This window comes from Rhipicephalus microplus, chromosome 8 (assembly GCF_043290135.1).
Source record: "Rhipicephalus microplus isolate Deutch F79 chromosome 8, USDA_Rmic, whole genome shotgun sequence".
In the NCBI taxonomy this organism is placed as follows: Eukaryota; Metazoa; Arthropoda; class Arachnida; order Ixodida; family Ixodidae; genus Rhipicephalus; species Rhipicephalus microplus.
In genome coordinates this window covers 92,006,533-92,026,966 of record NC_134707.1, presented here as the reverse complement: position 1 = coordinate 92,026,966, position 20,434 = coordinate 92,006,533, and the positions used below count along the sequence as shown (strand labels likewise).

The 20,434-nt window shown below is 46.8% G+C and overlaps 1 protein-coding gene across 1 annotated transcript in view; it reads right to left on the bottom strand.

Annotated features, from left to right (window-relative positions):
* Window positions 1-399: 399 nt before the first annotated feature.
* LOC142768314 (uncharacterized) overlaps window positions 400-20,434 on the bottom strand; it is a 42,441-nt gene continuing 22,406 nt past the window's right edge. The window contains exon 5 of the mRNA XM_075870283.1: window positions 400-609. Coding sequence (XP_075726398.1) covers window positions 400-609 — 210 coding nt within the window. The remainder of the gene's footprint in view (window positions 610-20,434) is intronic.

Genomic DNA, 20,434 nt, shown 5'->3' with positions numbered 1-20,434 from the left:
AACGTCGGTGTATGCAACATGAGAAGCCTAAACATATCGTTTAGTGAGTTTTGTAAGCGCAGTGGCGATGTGCCCTCTTCGCCATCATGTGAATCAGCCAAATACGCACAACCCGTCTGCAAGCCAACAAACCGGACTACTCAACAGCTGCCTCAGCGCTTTGCAATAGTCCGGCTTTCACAGCCGCCACTCATGGCACGATTCAGATGTCAACAGCAGACGTGATTCCAAGCTTCTTTAGCACAACATTACATTAAGTAGGTAGACTCATCGCACTGGATATCAATCGTAAACGGTGTTGCAGCAGGACTTCTTAGCAATGCATTGGCTCGGTCTTAGAGGACCTGCTTGCCACGCAGCATGCATGAGTTTATTAGAGGTTTCGCTGAATGACAACACTCATTTTTCTGTAACCACAGACGTTGTTGACACCGATAACAGGTTATATGCAAAACGCACTATTGTGCCATTGTATGAAAAACAGTGTGGATTACTCACCAATTTTTTCACAATCTGGTCGGTGACGAAGGTGATTGCCCTCTTCTCAACGGAGTTAGAGGCGAATCCCTCCACTGTAGAACGGGCATAAAAAACGTAGCCGCCACAGTACTATAAAATCAAACCAAGCATCATTAGAATGGACACAGAGATGATGACAATACTAAAATGTATGTTAAAATACAAATCGTATAAACGGAAACTTCTCACAAAGTAAACAGCATAACCACAAGACGTGCAGCGTGAACCAACCTTAGAATTGTTGGCCCCGCCTTATTATTGCGGTGTGAACGTGTTGTTAAATCAACCTTATGTTAGGAGCTGCCCTATTGAACCACTCGAACCAGCTGAAAGTGTGTGTATTCGAGTGGGTGGTCAGTCCGACAAGGTGCCGTTGATGTATTTCACGTGACCGTAAAGGCAATGCAGAAGGATACGTCATTAATGTCGCTTAGAATGAGAGACGCTTTATTAGAAGACATTGAGTGCTTTCGAATTTCATTCTGGTGGCTATGGAATCGCAGCAAGTTGGGGGTATTAAAAACTCACCCCAAATGTTCAGAATGGCGAAATTGTCACGCTAGTGGCACTCTTATGTGCATGAAGAAGTACTGTTTTGAAACGTTCATAATGACGTAAATTGAGACACCACAATTAACGCACATACACAACGTCTGCAAACTATCAATGAATGATACAAAAGTGAATGCATGTTTAAACCAATTTAAAAAAAGTTTACTGCGGAATTCAGAGCAGAACAGATCACTTTGTGACATGATTAAATACCCCGTTTTATAGATAACAAAACACATCTACAACACCTAAACTGGGCTGCCATTCTTACATAGACTCTCTACCACACTTTTCACGGTGGCGCTCAAATGCACGCGGGTCCGTGCGCAGAGCTTACGACACGTGCGTTACTGTTTTGAGTGCTCACGTACATGACTCAGTTTGCAACAACACTTCCATTACTGGTTCCTATGAGTTCCTTGAAACCAAAACCATAACTGACAGCTACAAAAATTTTCAAGTAAAAACCCATCACTCGCCGAAGAGTGAACACACTTTCCTGGACGACCTTGCCGTCATGCAACGACGTGTGTCGGGAATGCATATTCGTAGTCGTATAATGAAGTCTGAACCTAATTCACGCCACAATGAACTGTACTGCAATGTATTTTATATTAACGTGTACTTTCTTGATCCGTTAGACAAATTAGTATTAGTTACACAATCAGTGCTTAGATTAGGCTGCAGCGTCATCATCATTCATTATCAACATATTTTCTCAGCCACTGCCTCTCGTTGGGGAGGTCAGTCATAGTGGGGCTCCACAATCATCCCCGGAGCCTCTAACGCTGCATGAGAACTACATGACGCGTGTCCACAACGCAGGTCTTGATGGTCACAACAGTGACGATGCCCAATCCTACTGCTTAACTACCAGCTGTTGCACCAAGTCGACGAACTCATCGCACTTGGCATGAAACAGACTGGCCCTTTTTCGGCCGTCCAGCTACGCACCCACGCGTTGCAGTCATGCCCTTCAAGACAGCGTCTACTAGGTTTGGTCGACGCAATTGATTATCACTTACAGGGCACCTGACTACCCACAGTGCACGTGGTGCCGTTAAACGAGCATGTTTCCTCGTCCGTCCGCTCGCGTAACCACGCAAGCACACCGGACGCAACTCTGAGATCCGTGCTGCGTGGACACCGACATCTACATCACCGCAGCCGACCCACTGCCAACGTTAGCAGCCAAGCCTCACCACACATGTTCCGCTCTCGATCTATTCGAATAGGTCATTGTGGGACACGCTGATGCATGACCATTTACTTCTTCGTATGTTGCGGTTCTCCCACTGTCGACCATGAGAACATCCATGTACACCCAGCGCCATATTATGTTGACGACCTGTACTATCCCCATTACCTTTTGTCTCGCGTCACCACCCTTCTTGTATATAAGTCCCCATATAGTTTTTCATTTCGGTTTAATGTCTGCCGGGAGGAGTAATCTGCAGTGTTGTAATCGTCGCCATTATTCATTATAATTTCTCAGCCACCCCGCCGTGCCATTCGAGTGAGCAACACAACGACTTCACGCACCTGGCGTGTCTGACGCTGGCAGCCACAGCCACTCCGCTCCTGTTTTACGAAGAAAGTGGCAACATTGGCACTGCCGCATCAACCACCTTTACAACGCTGTCTCTCGTTTCTCTCTCACTACAAAGTTCTTTCGGAAAAGGCCCGCCTTATTGAAAAAACGTCCATCATGGGAATGAAGGATTCCACCATACACCATTTTGGTGGATAATGGTGCCGGAAATGTTGATGGCACACGGTGTATGGTGGCGTATGGTGGAGCGGATGATAAATGGAGTGCTCGAGCTGGCAATGCTGGCGCGCGAAGCAGTGTCAAAACCACCGAGACGAGCTGCCACTATTGAAATAATACAAATAATTGTATAAAGAACAATGTAGAAACCACACGTAAAAAAAGGGTGCGACAGCGCGCAATGAATCCTGCCACCTTCGGATTCCTAAGTTAGACTAACCACTGCGCTACGCCGACAGATGGCAACTTTGTTGTTAAAGAAGTAGTCAGCTCACAAAGTCACTGTTCAACTTCATTTCTGTCTCAGCTTACCTGAGATGGACGGGATGTGCACCTGCTATTAAAATTTTCACATTCTATAAACCCAAACAACTGCTGTTTGTAACAAATGCCACTGCAATTATGGCAACAGCACTATGTTTTTGTTACAATTCACAACCGCAAGAAAAAAACTCAAAGAACTGAAGAGCAGGTAGAGTTTATCGGCAGTTACTGCGAAGTTTCTTGCTCCTTCTAACGGGCGATATCTGTTCAGGCTTTATAACGCTTTTACGCTCATTCGATAGATTCGCCCACACAATTGTTTGTGATGTATTTCGCGGAACGCACAGCTTATTCGTGCCAGCGCACTGCTGTTGCTCTGTCGTTAGGAACAACTACATAACGGCTTGGTCAAAACGAATGCAGTGCGCCAGAAACACTATATATGTTATCATAATGGTTCAGTCAGCATACGTACGAATTGACGAGTCTGTGTTCTCGCATAAGAGGCAGTGAAGTTCCGGTGAATGCGACCTGCGGCTGTCGGTGAAGGGAGAAGTAAATTCGGTGGAAGTGCTGCAAGCGCGTCGCCTCGATGTTTGTCGCTTCTTGCGCGGACATCGTACGCAATAAAAGGTTTACATTTAGAATATATGATGCCACAGCTATGCTGTATTGTCATTTATATTTGTCAAAATCACGTATTCTGAAACCCAGAAGCACCGATAACACTTGTACGGGCTCGGTCGGTATGACTAACCTTAGGTGGAAATCTTGGTGGAAGGGTGGAAGTCAAATTCACTGGAGCTCGTCTCGACGCATGTTGAAAGTGAACGTTTATGCGTATTTGCATGCACTTTGTTAACTTAAAAGTACAGCTCAAGCAATAGAGTGTACAAGAATTGCCAGAGTTGCGTTTATAGCGTGGCGACATCAAGTGACCGCTATGTTTTGCTTTAACATTGAAAGGGGTAATTGCGAACTGGAGCTCATTTATTTGTTGACAACTGCGCGCCTATGTAAAGCATTTATTACCACTGTTCACAGTGATACCTCTAGTCTTCTAAACACCACAAGAAAGAAACACATCGCGGATGTCAAACTGCTGTTTGTACGTGCGCGAAATGTAAACATATTCATGGCCACATATTCTACGCTCTACAAAAATAGAAGCGTTGTTGACACCACATCAATAAAAAGAATAACGTGCTAGAAAGCGTGATGAACAGGATTGGTTTCTTTTGAGAGTAAACAAATATATCTGCCTATTCAAAAACGGAACACTACAACTGAGTAATTTCACATACTGTCATGTACTTTTTCATTCTCCTACCATCATCCACCAAGCTTCCATCACGCCACTGTCACCCTACTTGCTCACCAAGCCTTCCACAAAACACGTTTCGCCTCGCCATCATCAGCCGGCATTTTCCACTGTCGTCATCAATTGCTCGCCACCACCACGACCACCTGCCACCATGTTTTACACTCTCGCCGTCATCAGCCATTATGCCCACTACAGTTCCCACCATATCCACTAATATTTCCACCATATCCACTAATATTTCCACCATATCCGCTATTCATTCGAACTGTCGCACCACGATGACAGTCACGGTCACCATTACCCGTCCGTCCACATAACGCACCGCGCACGACCCGCCTTTGGGTTCCATGTTGTCAGTGGCTTACTCGGTAAAGGGTGCTTTATTAGCCATCCGTTTACCCAAGGTGCTTAGAATGTAGGACGGCCGTCAACTAATTACCACTGGAGGACACCTCGTATCCCCGATAGGAAGATGCACCACCAGGCTTGAGGTTTGTGCGTCGGCTTTTGTAGCGTCATTCCTTGTACTGCCCAAACGTTCTCGGCTGGTCATTTTCGCCATAGATTTTCTGCAAGAGTATGGAACGATAATGAATCTGCGTGATGTGATCGTCCGTTTTGCCAACTGTGTTTCTCGAGATTCCGACATTGAGAACGAACATCGTGGCGCGGCTTTACGCGTAGTTGATTGCGTCAAGTTACACCTCGCAGTAGTATCTTCGTGCTTGTTGAGTGTCCACGGGAGCCGTCAATTACCGGCATCACCGAAAGTAACCTCACATTATAGCATGATCGAGAAGTCACCATTGCTTGAAGTCTCGTTCAAGTCCGAAATGGCTAGACTACGCTTTTAGTAACGAACTTCAGAGGCAAATACATGCATTGTGCGAAGCGCGCAGCCATAGCTTACTTGGAGGCTTTGGATGATTTGGACGCCTTTCCTTTGATTACGACGATCTCGACTGAGAACAGCTGTTATACTGGCATGACCAGTCGCTACAACACCCATCGTCGGGTAGAACAGCCTTAGAGGGCAACGCTCCTCACTCTCCTCTTATTCTTTATTGACCGTTTTCCCATTACGTCGAAAGTCCGGCAGACCCCTCTAATGAAGCACGGAATTATCACTGAGCCGAACGTCCAACCCGTGCGCCAACACGTTTAGCGCGTGTCGCAGAAGGAGCAGGATGCCATTCGTAATCAAGTGAAATAAAGGCTTGACGATGACGTAATTAAACCATCGGCTAGTCCATGGGCGTCACCAGTTGTTCTGGGTAAAGAGAAATATGATTCACTACAATTCTGCGTCGACTACCACAAACTGAACAAGATAACGAAAAAAAGGCGTTTGTATATCCTCTTCCTCACAGTGATGACTCCTTGGATCACCTGCGGCACGCCCGTTATTTCTCTTCCATGGATCTGCGTAGCGGATATTGGCAGATTGAAGTAGATGAAGGGGAACGAGAAAAAACAGCGTTTATTACACCTGACGGTCTTTATGAATTTAAAGTTCTCCCTTTTGGCCTGTGCTCCGCTCTAGCCAGACTCCAATGAATTATGGACACAGTTTCATGTGACCTGAACTGGCACTCTTGTTTAGTGTACTCTGGCGACGTAGTTGTTTTTTCTGCGACTTCTTGACAGCACATTGAGCGGCTTGGGGCAGTACTTCTGACTATTCGCACTGCCGGCCTCTCTCTGAAACCGGAAAAGTGTTATGTTGGAAATGAGGAACTCAAATTCCTTGGCCACATTGTCAGTAGCTGTGGTGTTCGCTCCCACCCTGAGAAGGCTATGGAAGTTGCTTCGTTCCTGATACCGAGAACAAAGCATGATGTATGCCGCATTCTGGACATATGTGGTTATTACCGCCGCTTCGTGGCCAATTTTTTGAACATCACTGACGCTCTACAACAACTCGTCAAGGACAACGTCGCCTTCATCTGTAGGTCCGAGCAGGTGTGTAAGAAAAATGTGCCGTTGACGGCGCAGAGACGCCTAGGGCATCCGCGTAGGAAAGCGTCGGAGGTTCAACTTGCGATGGTGGTGACGAATGAACGAACTGCCTGATTTTGTTACGAACGACGTCCGTAAGAGCAGCAATACTCGAAGGGAACGCTGCATGAGATTTCGGAAGGTCTTCGCGTACAACCTATCGTAAGAGTTCTGTGAGGACCTCCCTGTTATCACCTCCTGGTACAAGCGAGCACGCAGTGGACATGGCCGTCTGACGCTCATACTGCGACAACCACTGCCGAAGCATGCGCTCTAAAATCGTGACCTCACGTATGAACTCCGGCACAGTCCTAGGGGGGTTGCGCAAAAGCCCCGCGAAAAGCTGCTTCTTTGCGGCGCGCATTAGAAGGTGCACTTTTGTCTGCCGGCATGCGGGGGTCAGCTCGTCACAAAAATCGCGACAACTCTTTGACAAACGTGGTGACGCTCTTGTTCGGCATTTGAAACCACGAAGAAAGTGCCTGCTCCGCTCTAACTTTCCGTTCGGGGCTACTGAACGCCTCGTGAAGCTGCCGATTGAATTCCTGCCAACTTGAGAATCAAGATTCGTGGTTCTGGTACCACACTCTGGCCGCATCTAAGAGGGAGATGTACACGTTCTTCAACTTACGGCGATTGTCCCAGTCGTTGATGGCAGCGACCCGGTCAAAATGGTCGAGTCAGTCATCGACATCCTCTCCGGCGTCGCCGTAGAATGGGTTGGGTGTGCAAGGCGTTTTGATGACACAGGGTACGCTAACGAATGGGTCATGCTCGGTTTGGGTTGTGAATGTTGCAAACATTGTGCTCATGTAACTTTCCAAGGGGCCGTACTATGGTGGTAGTCCTTCAAGGCGGCGGCTGCTTCAATGGATATCAGCAGATCCTGGTGCACTGGTGGTGGTTGCTTCTGTTTCAGGACCAGGAGGCATGAAGCGTTGTAGTAGAGTACCCAGCACCTCCACTAGTCTGTCACGAGAGGAAACGATAGAGAGAAACACGAAGTGGACGACTGTTTACTCAGCCACAGCAGCCATTCATTTCTTCGCTCTCTTCTTTCTCCACGTAGGTAACGTGGCATTATCCACCAACCCAGGCTTTCCAATAGGGTGGATGCACTTTCCTATCAACTTTCACGAACATCAACGTTGTAAACCGCGTGCCTTACCCTCATGCTTTCCACTTGCAATAAAGTAAAAAGATATACGAGTGAACCATTGAGATTGACCAGCTGCATTAATGTATTATGGCATCAATCTTCACGAACCCTCTCACCAGTATCAAAGAAGAGAAATAAAAAAGTGCAAATTGCAGGCCGCGAAGGGACCATAAAAAGTGTGGCGAGGTTATCTTTTCGCTCAGCATGTCACGGCTACTATAGATGAAAAAAACCGGAGAGTTGAGCTCAATTCTGGGTGCGGCGTGACCACCTTTTTTGCGCATGCACGCGCTCATCCACTGCTCTCTCTCTGCTCTCCCATGCTCCCTCTTCCCTCGTTCTGCAACGCAGATGCAGTGAGAGTCTGATATCCTGCGCTAGCACCCCCCTCTCCCTCCACTGCGCTAGCACCCCTTTCTCTCTTACACCCCCCTCTCTCTCGTACAGACGGTGGGGAGGCTTTCCTCCCCGCTGCCTGTACAACCCCGCACTGCGACTGAGCTTCGCGTCTCTTTGCTCTATGCTTTCCTCCCTGCGGTGTTTACACTCCTCCCACTACGCAGGTGCGTCCCCTCCCTCACCTCGCAACGCCGATGCAGGCAGCGTCTGCTAGCGAGTTCCTGGCTTGAAAAAACTTCGCCGGCCACGTTATTCCAAGGGGGAACTCGAGAAAGTACGTCTCAGAGAAGGGGGGGGGGATATTGCATGAATGCTGCGTAGTTGGGTTTAGTTTGAGAATTCTTATCTCTTATGTCGTCTGTTATTATTATTTATTGAAAAAAGAAGAAGCATTTCTTCAAACGTCAAGCTAAAGTAAAAAAAGGCAGATCCCACTTACAGTGAGAATCGATGATATGCGAAGTACGAATGAGGTAGGTTGATATGGTATAACTGTCAGTTCAAGCGCACGAATAAACAGAAAGGAAGAGAGGACCAGTGCTTTTACTCTGTTACTTTCTGTTTATTCGTGCGCTTGAACTGACAGTTATACCATGCATATCCAACTAGCCCAACTTTCGATTCTGTAGGTTGATGTGTCACTTTAATATCAGTACAACGTTACTAGGCGGAAGTAAATTATGTCTTACATGACTTCCATCTCATATTTATCATGTTTGGAGCTGTCATTTAGCTTCTTCATGTATTCACGTCACGTGAAAAGAAATTTGGAATATGTGAAGCTAGCGAAACGGCTTCGAGCGCATCATAAAAGGGCCCAATATACTCCAACGTAATGTTGACGGACGCTACGCTAGCAAAACACGAGCACTCACGCCAAGTGCGACCGGTGTCTCTCGAGGCGGCCCGGCGGCAACCGGTGCGAAACGCTACATACTGCATTTGGCGCCGACGACGTTACGCAGAGAGTAGTGCATCTGCCTGTCTTCGTGACGGAGAGACACCAGGCGTGCTCAAACGCGCATGCGTCAAAGCAACGCAGCCCTGCGCGCGCCTACGAGTGTATGGCGGGCGAATCGGTGCCTGGCGTGGCACCGCCAGCGTGACGCGAGAAAACAAACACTGCTGTGCACGCACGCCGGGTCATGTGCATTGTCGCTCAGTGTATTGGCGTCATGAGTATGGCATATAGTCATGTTCTAATATGACACGCATCACATGATTATCATGGTTGCACCAGTCACATAACTTCGTCATCCACTCACGTGACGTAATCCACATTTGGCATACGTGAAGCTTGCAAAACGGCCGCGAGCGCGTCATGAGTGTGACATTTAGTCATGTTGTTACATAACACGCATGTCATGATTATCACGTTTGGACATGTCATTTACGTATGTCATGCGTTCGTGTCACGTAATACCCAATTTAGTGCATGTGAAGCTAGCGAGACGGCCGTGAGCGCGTCATTGGTATGTTGTCATTTTCTCACATGACAACATACGAGCATGTGTAACTATCTGGGGATTGTTAGGTACTCTGTAGGCACGTCGACCTTTTATTATAAAACTACATGACATGCAACACCGTTTTCAATACTAAATTTCAATTATCGGCTGGTATTCGGTCATATCTGCTCAATGCAGTGAAGCCACTTGAGCCAAAGCCAGAGAGTTGTACTTGACAAGTTCTTACATGATATGCATCTCATGATTATTTTGTTTGCACCAGTCACATATCTTCGTCATCCATTCACGTCCCGTAATACCAAACCTGGTATTTGTGAAGCTATCGAAACGCCCGCGAGCACGTCATGAGCGTGGCATGTAGTCATGCTGTTACATAACACGCATGTCAAGATTTTTATGTTAGGGTCTGCCGCTTGTGTTTGCCATGCAGTCATGTCGTCCCAAACCAATTTTCAACATATCTATAAACGAAACCGCCTCAAGAGTATCAAGACCATCAAATTTATATCGTGACATTCATGACATGCATGTCATGCTTTTCATGTTATGACTAGTCACTTATGTTCTTCATATATTAATGATGTGCCATACCGATTTCGGTATCGATAACATTATGGAACCGGCCAGGAGAAATAAATGTCGTAGGCGGCTAGGTAGATAGATAGATAGATAGATAGATAGATAGATAGATAGATAGATAGATAGATAGATAGATAGATAGATAGATAGATAGATAGATAGATAGATAGATAGATAGATAGATACGCTGAAAGTTGTCGAAGTTTCCTAAAATTGCTTTATAAAAAAACTGCCAGTGAGTTAGCGTAAACTCCCCATGTGATCACATTGCGATACCCAGGAAACATTAGACCCTCTCGGGAAATCTTGGTGAGTTTACGAGTATATGTGGCAATAAATTCGCACCATAACGATGTTTATGTCCGCGGCCCGCTTCGCCCGCTTGCGCTCGGCATCACGGGCCCTTGGCCGCGCTGCCTTTTCTTCAACCGGCGCGACATGTTCAACGACGCGTGCAATGCTCGCATTCGATTGCGTTGTTCTGGTTGTTGGAGGTATCGCAGTCGAGGTTGATGCCTGCGATGGATTCTTACTTATGACAACTTGCCGATCTCGAACAAGTTGTCTCGAGCAAGTCGCTCTCGAGCAAGTCACTCGAGACGACTTGCTCGAGATCGCGCTCCGTGACTGCGCGCGCCCGTGCAGCCACGGAGCGGAGCGGAGCGCGCGCAAGCACGTGGTGTGTGACGTCGTTGCGCCGTTGCCACATATGCTCCTCTCCGCTCGTCGCGCTGTTGCTAGGATAGAGGAGAAGGTGCTACACAGACGGCAGATTCGGGGTCGCTTATAAAGCGCATTCGCACTTAAAAGACGCTCTTTGCTGAAACCCCAATGCGTGGTGAACGGGTGCGCTGCGCCAGCAGTTGTTTTCCAGCGAACACTTATGAGATCAGAACTCGTGTCACGCACGGCGCCGTAGTATCCACCACCGCCACTGCTGCCGCTGCCGCTGCTGCCACCGGTGTCCGTAACCACATCGCACGAAATTATAAAAAAAACCTAATAATACTGACACAGTGGAGCTTGAACCCGTTTTTGCTGGTTGCCAGCCCAACACTTTGCCACGCTGGTAATTTTTTCTTTATTTCCGGTTACACTTCGCACGTGGGGTGATAAAGTATATAAAGATAAACAACAAACCTAACAAAAATAACCACAGCCATCAAGCATCACTACAACACATCACGTCCTAGCATTCGTTCATGGTCAGTAGGGCTTCTACCCTTTCTGACCATAAAGGTACACATTCATCGGTTCTTACTGCCTCGACAAAGCTTGAGGTATTTTGTTTTAAATACTCTTCTGCTGGTGTCCTGTCGGGATGACAATGAAATCCAGCCATTCCTGAGCACCAAATACTGTGCAAGGGATTCATCATGATGAAATCGAAAGGTAATCCATCATCATTCCCTATTGCCAAATACTTAATTCCATGAGAGTCTAACAGAGACTTTTTTTAATTGTCCATTGTAATACGTCCCAAAAGTATACTCCTTCCCATTAGTGCAGGAAAACAATAGTTTCCTGTTTGTTACAGATTAAACAGTGAGATCCCCAAGGTGAGGATAACGAAGCAGCGCGAGTGTCTTTTGTTCTCGGCCAAAGACACTCGCGCTGCTTCGTTGTCCTCACCACTGGCACATACGCGCGTCAATATAAAACCTACGTTCCTCTAGGAAGGTTCTTACAGGAAGTGTTCCGGTGTATAAATAAAAAAAAGAACGTTTCTGCACTTGGAGCTGCCGGCATTTTTTTAACTCGTTTAAGTAAATTTTGACCCTTGCGTGCTGTATATAGAGCTCTGTACAGTGGGATGATGAGCCTACTGTGACAAATTTCTTTGTACAGTTTTCTCTTTCCAACAGACCACAGGTAGTCAGTTAAAAACCGAACACAGCGTTGCCAAAAACCGCACGCTGGAAACAACTTTCTTCGTGTATTCTTGCACAGCCCCTGTAGTAACATGAGTGCTTACAACAAACTCGGGAAACAGTCTACTTAGTCTTGTTTGACACACTGTTAGTAAGAAAGGATCTGTTGTCTCGCGGAAAATGAAAAACCTATTTATCAACTGTTTGATAAACAAATGTCCTAGCTCAAGACCTCCACACTTCACCCGTCACAACAAATTCGTGCGGCCACACTTTTCCCAGTTAGACCCCCACACAAGTATTGCATACACCTCATGTAATCTTTGCACTTTGAGCGGTGAACAGTACAGCACTTGCATCACATACTGTAGCTTAGACACAAAACACAGTTGCGTGCAGCAGCCCTTGCAAACTTGGACAGATAAGTTGCATTCCATCTATGCGCTTTCTCTTACATTTCTTTTGTTTGGTGTGTACAATAATCGTCAGTCTATTTGTATGACTCGAGCGAATAACGAGAGATTTAAAAGGCGTTTTCACCGATTGAATGGCAGCAAAAAATTACGGGGTGAAAGCCCCATATCTATGCCAAAAGCTGAGGCATTTACCCCAGTTTATGTGGCTTCCTTGAACTTGAGCTGAAGATTTATAAACTGTGATTGATTCTTAAATACCGCCTCAGAAAGTACTTCTAAACCCACTATTATTATCTTTCTGCAGTATCGACCACCATAATGTTTCAATGTGGACGCACAACAACAGGGGACTAACACGGCCAGATTTACGCTCTGGGCGCTCAATTCTTAGAAGGGGGGGCGCCCTGTCATGTTAAATATTAGTTTTGTACTACGATTTTGATATGTCATGGCTACAGTGTCCATAAATATTTTACCAACAATGACGTGCTCCATACTGCAAACAAAAAAGCGTTGGCGACGCATTCAAATTCTTTACAGATCCAATTGGAGTGGTGCGACACGAGCCAGATTCATGTTAACACATTTGAGAACAGACCGCATTTTATGAACATTTGTTACTTTGGAACGACCTCTGATTTCACGTGTTTGGGGTGGCCCAACGATATGTTTTATTACTCACTGAAGTCTAGCAGCCACAATTTTTATTATATTTTGTAGTCTACGATTGTCAGTGCGATTGGCCTGTATGCTGTCACGTGCCTCAGCTTTTCAACCTCATATGTCTCTGGAATCAAAACGGTACGTGATTCATGAAAGGACGGTGGTATTTATTTTATTTATATGCCTTATCGAAAACGCCTGCACGTTTAGGAGACAATTTACTTTAAAGCACTTCTGCCATATGGCACAAAGACATTCTGGTCCCGGAGACTTGCGGGAATTTAACTGATCAATCACCCGTTCAAGTTCAGATGCAGACATGCTTTTTACTTCCTCACTCACTTGTGGCATGCGCCCTAAGTATTCTGCTTTAAATTTTCCTTGGTGTACCTTTCTACCAGCAAAAAGGCTTTCATAATGCCTTCAAAATATGCATGAAATGCTGCCGATATCAATTACTTCGTGACCAACCTTCTTTATTTTTTTTTCATTGTGATTCCGTCGAGAGTTCGTTTTTTCTACCGCCAACGCTCTTTTGAATGGCGTCTTTCCATCAGCTGAAGCCTCAGCTCTACGCACAAATGAGTGCACCGTGGTTAATGCGCAAGAACGATAAATGGCTGTTATTTTTATTCGCTGCTTGAACTGTTCCCATTGTCTTGCACGTTTACCTTCATCATCCATTTTTATTTCATTGAAGAAGTTCATAACCTGATCTTAACAAATATTCATCTGTGATCAAAGTGAAATTCACCACAGCTTCCATGACGAAATTCCACCTTTTGTTTTCTCTCCCATATCGCATTTAACTAAACAGTGGTCGCTGGAGTGTATTGGGTAGGCACCATATGTCTTACGGGGGGTTATTATTTCAAGCGACACGTAAATGCAATCAAGGCGTGCTTGGCTGTTCAAGAGAAAATGTGTGAAACCTGCTTCCCGCCTTCCCTCCATACAGCCACTCACGTCTTCTAACTTGAATTCTCTATTGTGTCTGCTAGCGTCTTACTGCTTTTGTCGTACATGACGTGCCCGTTTGATCGATCTCGCCCATTAAGGACGCAGTTAAAATCACCAAGTTATACAGATTTCCTTTTCAAACTTAAGTAAGCTTTGAGCTTTTAAAAATGTCATCGTTCTTCGCAAATGATTGGTGCATAAATAAGCACACACTACTGGCATTTATTTAACACAATAACACAGGAAACCAATCTACCAGACAGGCAAGAGAAAATAACTTACACTACAAGGCCCGGTAACTACTTAATGAATAAGACACAGTCTGCAGACGTGCCTACTGCCTTGCGCAGTAACGCGCCGGAAACATCAGCATCATGTGCCGGGTCTCTTCATTACCGTCTACTTTCATTTCTCATACAGCTAATACATCCACAGCATAATCCACGAGCAGCTTATAGACTTGGCTCTGTTTCCGCTTATTGGCGAGACCTCGAACATTTAACGTTGCCAGTGTAAACTTTGTGGCAAAAGCCATGTATACACAGTGAAGAAGTTAGCCTTGGGCATGATGCTTGCCTTCAGCGCATAGCACGGAGCTAGACATCCTCAGAGCCTCCAGGTGGTCCTGTGCCCCTGGAGGACAATGGTGACCCGTGTTTGTCCGAAATCAGGTTCGGACGCAGCCTTGTGCTACTACATCGGAACGACGTCGCTTTCGCAGATGGCCAGTCTTCATGCTTTCCACTGGGCACCCCACTCCTTCCTGTAGACTGTTCGTAATGTCTTTTGCTCGGTGCCCCACAACTGGTACTCTCGTTCGACACTGAAAGTTGTTCGGTTAATTCCACCGGCTCGAGTTCCTTCAAGGGGTACTTGTGTAGCCGTCCTCGGTTTGGCCAGCTGGCTTTTGAGTAACCTCCTCAGGTGCCTTGTCAGCTTGCACTGTTAAGCCATCACCACCAATCGGTGTAGGTGTACCTGTTTAAGCATGTGGGTTCACCACGTCACTGTCCCTTTCACCACGCCCTCAGCCTTGGTCGCATCCATCACCAACTCTGCTGTGTCTTCACCTTCAGCTGGTACGATAGCTAATGCGTACGTTCGCATGCACTCATCTTCGCTGCAGCTGAACCAACGGCAGCGCTACCGTCGGGGAACCTTACACTCTCTTGTAACATGGCAGGTACTATGGCAGCGCAAACACTGCATTGACTGACCAGGCGCAACCACACGTGCCAGTTCACCAGCCACCCTGATTTGATGCGGAGGTTCTTCAACCTTAACGCCACTCTTGAGCTTAAGAAGCACAGACCACGTAGTTAACCCCTTGTCGCTGACTTCTTAAACGCGAAGTGCGGCAGCTTGGGCTAGTTGGTATGGCATGGCGATAGTTATAGCGCGAGAACAAAGCGACGACAAAGAGGCAAGAATGACACGAACGACACAGAGACAAGAAGATCAAAACGACAACACAGAGACAAGCCAATGTTACAGGGTGACTTGTATGACCTTCCGAAAAGCTGCTGACGCCGTTCGGAAGTCTTAATCGTTGACGCCATAAAACAACCAATGAAGGTGCAGCCGCGCCTGCTATACTAGGGGTCTACGGTGATGCAGCGTTGGTCTCTGACTTCCAGCTCCTTCACGACCAGCAAGCGTTTCGTAGCATCCGTGGTGATAGCCCAGACATGATTTATCTGGTAGGCGTCCAGTGCCAACACCTCCGGCAGCAGAACCGTGCAAGTGAGTGCGCCTCGTAAATCTAGTTGATACGGTCTGCCTCGCACATCACCGTGTAAAAACAAGGTGTTTCGTGACATGCGTCTCTAGGGCAGTTGTGGCAAAATATTATGGTAAACTGCGTCTTGATCTTCGGCTATCCTGTTACCGTGGCTAGTCTGTGCCGCAAACGCCGCTTCTACGGAACACAAGATCTTTGCGCCCGACGTGCGTCAGTGCCGACGAAAGAAAGACTGAGCGACGCCAGTGCTTGGGGCTTGTTTGCTAACTTGCCTCAGGCTGGCTTGATGTCAGGAAAACTATAGCGTTAATTATACGACTTATAAAGCAATATGAAACAGCGAACGAACAAACAGTCGTCGCACAATACGAATAGCGTAATGAGTGGGTTCCCTAATGCTTCAACCCATTACGAAATTTTGTTCTTGTCCACTTATTAACTGTGGCGTATACCCACATCAAGCATAATTCTTCATCGTTGTCAACCACTGAATAAACAATTGCTACGAAATTCGTTGCAAGGGCTTAGCGGATACTACGCTTTTCAGAAGAATGACTAAAAATAGCATAGCGAATGCCAGCCTACTACTAAAAATTTATAATAATAATGCCGTAGTAGATATCAAGCAAGTGTACTTGCAGCAACTACCCATGAGTGTTTGATGATATGTGGGGTTTACCGTCCCAAAACCACCATATGAGCCCAATGAGTGTTTAGAAAAGCGCCATAAAGTCCTCTCTTCGAGCTTTCGCTGTGACTGTGCTGCGCCTTTTACGCAGGCCTGGCGTTTGTTTTTTTTACTAGCAGACGCTGCCTGCGTTGCCTTGAGAGGCTAGAAAGGGGGGGGGGAGACGCAACAGTTTCACGGGTGTCTTTTTGAGTCAGCCTAAGCGAGCATGCGTAGTGGGGGTGTGAACGGCGCCAGCGCCTACGTTGAAGCGCAACATATCGTGCGACTAAGAAATGTTCCGCATTTACCAAAAGTAACTTCCTTCTGAAAAACTGTCAAGTAGCCACTGTATCTAGACCTCCAAGGTAGTGCCGGTGAAGTATTTCTCCAGTGCGTTGTTTCACAATCTAAATTTGCACCGTGCACATTACCTAAAAGTGGACTATCGGGCTCTCTGTTCAATCAGAGTCTTCTGAGTATGATCGCCCATTAACAGCGATTGGCGTGTTCCAGTACGGAAACATTCATCCATCACTGCGTGCTTTGCACTTTCTCTGGTTTTTCTCCTGTGCAACGTCGCGCTGAGTGGGAGCATCGACGTCGCCACCAGTGTAAGCGTTAGCACCCACTGCTTCACATATAAGCAAAGTTTACTTTAGCGGGAGATTACGTATTTTTTAGAGCCAAGCTCCTTAACCCGTACGGTGAGTGCCCCGTCGTACTCGTATGTAGCCACCTCTCGTTAGTTCTTGAACCGGCCGTAGAGGGTGGTACTTGTACATATTGGTACGTAAAAATGACACGAGGCGTGTCTATTTAGAATCTATATTGAAAAACGCGTATAGCATCGACTAAGATGGAAGACAGCACGCACAACTGACAGACCTCTTCCTTGTTGTCGTCTTCTGACCATTGATATGTCAGCTACGTTGCATTACACCCCTTCCCCTTGGTAGTAAAAGTTCCGCCTCGGGGAGCATTAAATGTGTTCTTCAAGAGTCAGGTGGTAAGGTTTTAGCCTGCTAACATGCAGAACATCACTGGGTGTGGTTGCAGGCAGGCTTGTGGTCTCAGATGCAGGAATGATCTCACAGGTGACGTCGGTTACCTGGCGGATGATACGGTAAGGACCTATGTAGCAAAACAACAACTTCTTTGATAAGACAACTCGAAGAACTGGGCACGACAGGAGAACGTGAAAACCGGGTGACAAGCGAACATCAGCATGCCGGCTGTCGTAGATGGATTTCTGGGTGGCTTGCGAAGCCGAAAGTCTAGAACGGGTGATCTGACGTGCGTAGTCAGCACGAGCAATAGCGTCGCGTGCATATTCGGTTGACGGCGTTGTAGTGGTTGGAAGTAGGGTGTCGAGTGGTAACGTCGGATCACGGCCATAGAGCAAATAAAAGGGCGAATAACCAGTGGTGTCGTGGCGTGAACAATTGTACCCGAAGGTCACGTGAGGTAGCGCCAGATTCCAGTCATGATGGTCGGAGGACACATACATCACGAGCATGTCCGTGAGGGTGTGATTTAGCCGTTTGGTAAGGCCAATTGTTTTGGGATGGTAAGAAGTGGTCAATTTGTGCTGCATCGAGGAAAGCGCAGAACATCATCGATTACACGGGACAAAAATGCACAGCCGCGATCGGTGAGTAAATGGCGAGGAGCGCCATGGTGTAGGATGACATCGTGGAGCAAAAAATCTGCAACGTCAGTAGCAGTACTGGTGGGGAGCGCTCGAGTTATGGCATACCTAGTCGCGTGGTGTATAGCAATGGCGACCCACTTGTTGCCCGATTTCGACTCGGGAAAAGGACCGAGAAGATCTATACCAACACGGAAGAAAGGTTCGGTTTGGATAGAGATCGGTCGAAGAAGTCCAGCCGGGGGCGCAGTAGGTCGCTTCCTACGTTGGCATTTATCGCAGGAGGACACGTAACGGCGAACGGACCGGGCGAGACCGCGCAAAAAGAAGCGGCGAGATACACCCAGATGACCAGCGGCTTGTTCGTCGTGCAGCTCGTGCAGCAGGGTTGAACGCCAATGTTCCGGCACGACAAGAGGGAGCTCAGGGCCGTCTTGCTGGAGGCTACGACGGTACAGCGTGCCATTCAGGAGGATGTACACGCGAAGCGATGCGTCGTTCGGAGCATATTCGAGACGGTCAATAAGTTGTCGCAGAGAAGCATCACGCCGTTGTTCATCACTAATCTGAAGAAACTGGGACACTGACATGACGCTGAGGCTAGGCTCGATGTCTGATTCGTCGGGGTGATCAACAGGGTAGCGGGATAAGCAATCGGCGTCGAGATGGAGACTTCCAGACTTATAAGCAACCGAGTAGGAATACTCTTGCAGGCATCATGCCCAACGGCCAAGTCGTCCAGTGGGGTCCTTCAAAGAAGACAGCCAACACAGCGCGTGATGAGCATTGATGACACGGAAAGGCGTTGTTGAACAATAAAAAATTTGCAACGTGCGCGTTACCTGCAAGCCGGATTCTCCTGTCTCTCATTCCTCCTTAGCAGCAGCCATTGGCATGTACATTGAGCACTATCTGACAAAAAAAAGGTTGCTACGTTATACTCGCTGGACATAACCTCCTTGGTTTTAGAAAGGTTTAGCGAGCGTTGGGCCGCAGTGCCATGAATACAGTGAACTAGTATATACGATGAACTCGAGGTGGTTAAAGGTAGGAAGTAGACACGAAGCGCAAGCCGTAAGAAAGGGTGCATGTGCCACCTCTCGTTTAGTCCTTGGAATGTCCACTGGATGGCGGTGCAGATACGGAATATGTGATGACATATGCGAAATTGTGGTACTTGGAGAGTTGAATAGATGGACGAACGGACACACAGACAGATGCATGGACGGACTCACGGGTGGCGGCACCGACGGATGGACGCATGGACGGACGCAGGGACGGATGCATGGACGAACGCAGGAACGGACGCACACATGAACGTGCGGACGCACGAACAGACGCACGCACGTACGGGCGAATGAACGCACGAATGGTCACACAGACAGACGCATGGACGGACGGAAGCAAGAACGAATGGACGGACGGATGCTTCGCCTAACTCTCCATCATTCACTCCGTGAATATGCTGTCATTTTTTTTCTTTTCGTTCTCTATGATATGCATCTAGTTGTAAGAATAAAAATGGCTAGAAAATGTATTTATTTACTATATCAATTTATTTATTTGGTCACACTTACGTCGCCATAAGATTTTCTAGAGACTGATGCACACAGGTGGCCACATAGAACAATTATAGGTGCATAGAAGAATACAAAAGGATACTATAGAGGGAAAAAACACTCCATACATATGAATTTTAGGACTTGCGAAAGGGTGACGTTATGACCATATATTTTGCACATCACTATGCTTTCAGATGATGAACCATTATTATTCAAAGTAATGTTGTGAGCATTCTTCCAGAACAGAAAAAAAAGTCATCCTTAGTTTCAAAGGCGATATAACTTTGGACGCAGTGCAAATGATGTCTTAATTTAAGAAAAGTAATCTTGAAATGAGTAATGTACTAAATGTGCCATATACAGTTAGTCAGTACGCTAGAAAATTTCCATATGCTTCTTCAGCACTTCCACCAGAAAATGGCCAATGTAGGCTAATTCTCGACAAAACGTGGAAAGTCGGAGCACAGGCTGACAAAGCTCCGTAAGCCTCTTGCGAAATATCGCACCGGGAACCTCTGCCGACTCCAATATTTTCGTTACGATCTGGTTCTATGCCTAGAGCACTGTCTATGTGGCCAGTCACAGTAATTTGAATGGCGGCTGTGCGGAACAGGTGGCGCTGGATGACGCACTCATGTTTAGGTGCACATATTATACTCCATATAATGGACGGGAAGTGACCACCACCGTAACTCGATGGTAGAAAATCGGACGCCTTGTTTGAAGGTTCAAGGTATTGAGCCTGTCGGCGGCAAGTGATCTTTTCTTGGTTTTCTCCTTTTTCAGCTTCTCATTCAAGTTACTTCTATATGTTTGCTGTCAATGGTTTTGTTAGCTTTAACACGGTGTCTCGCACAGAAAACGAACCA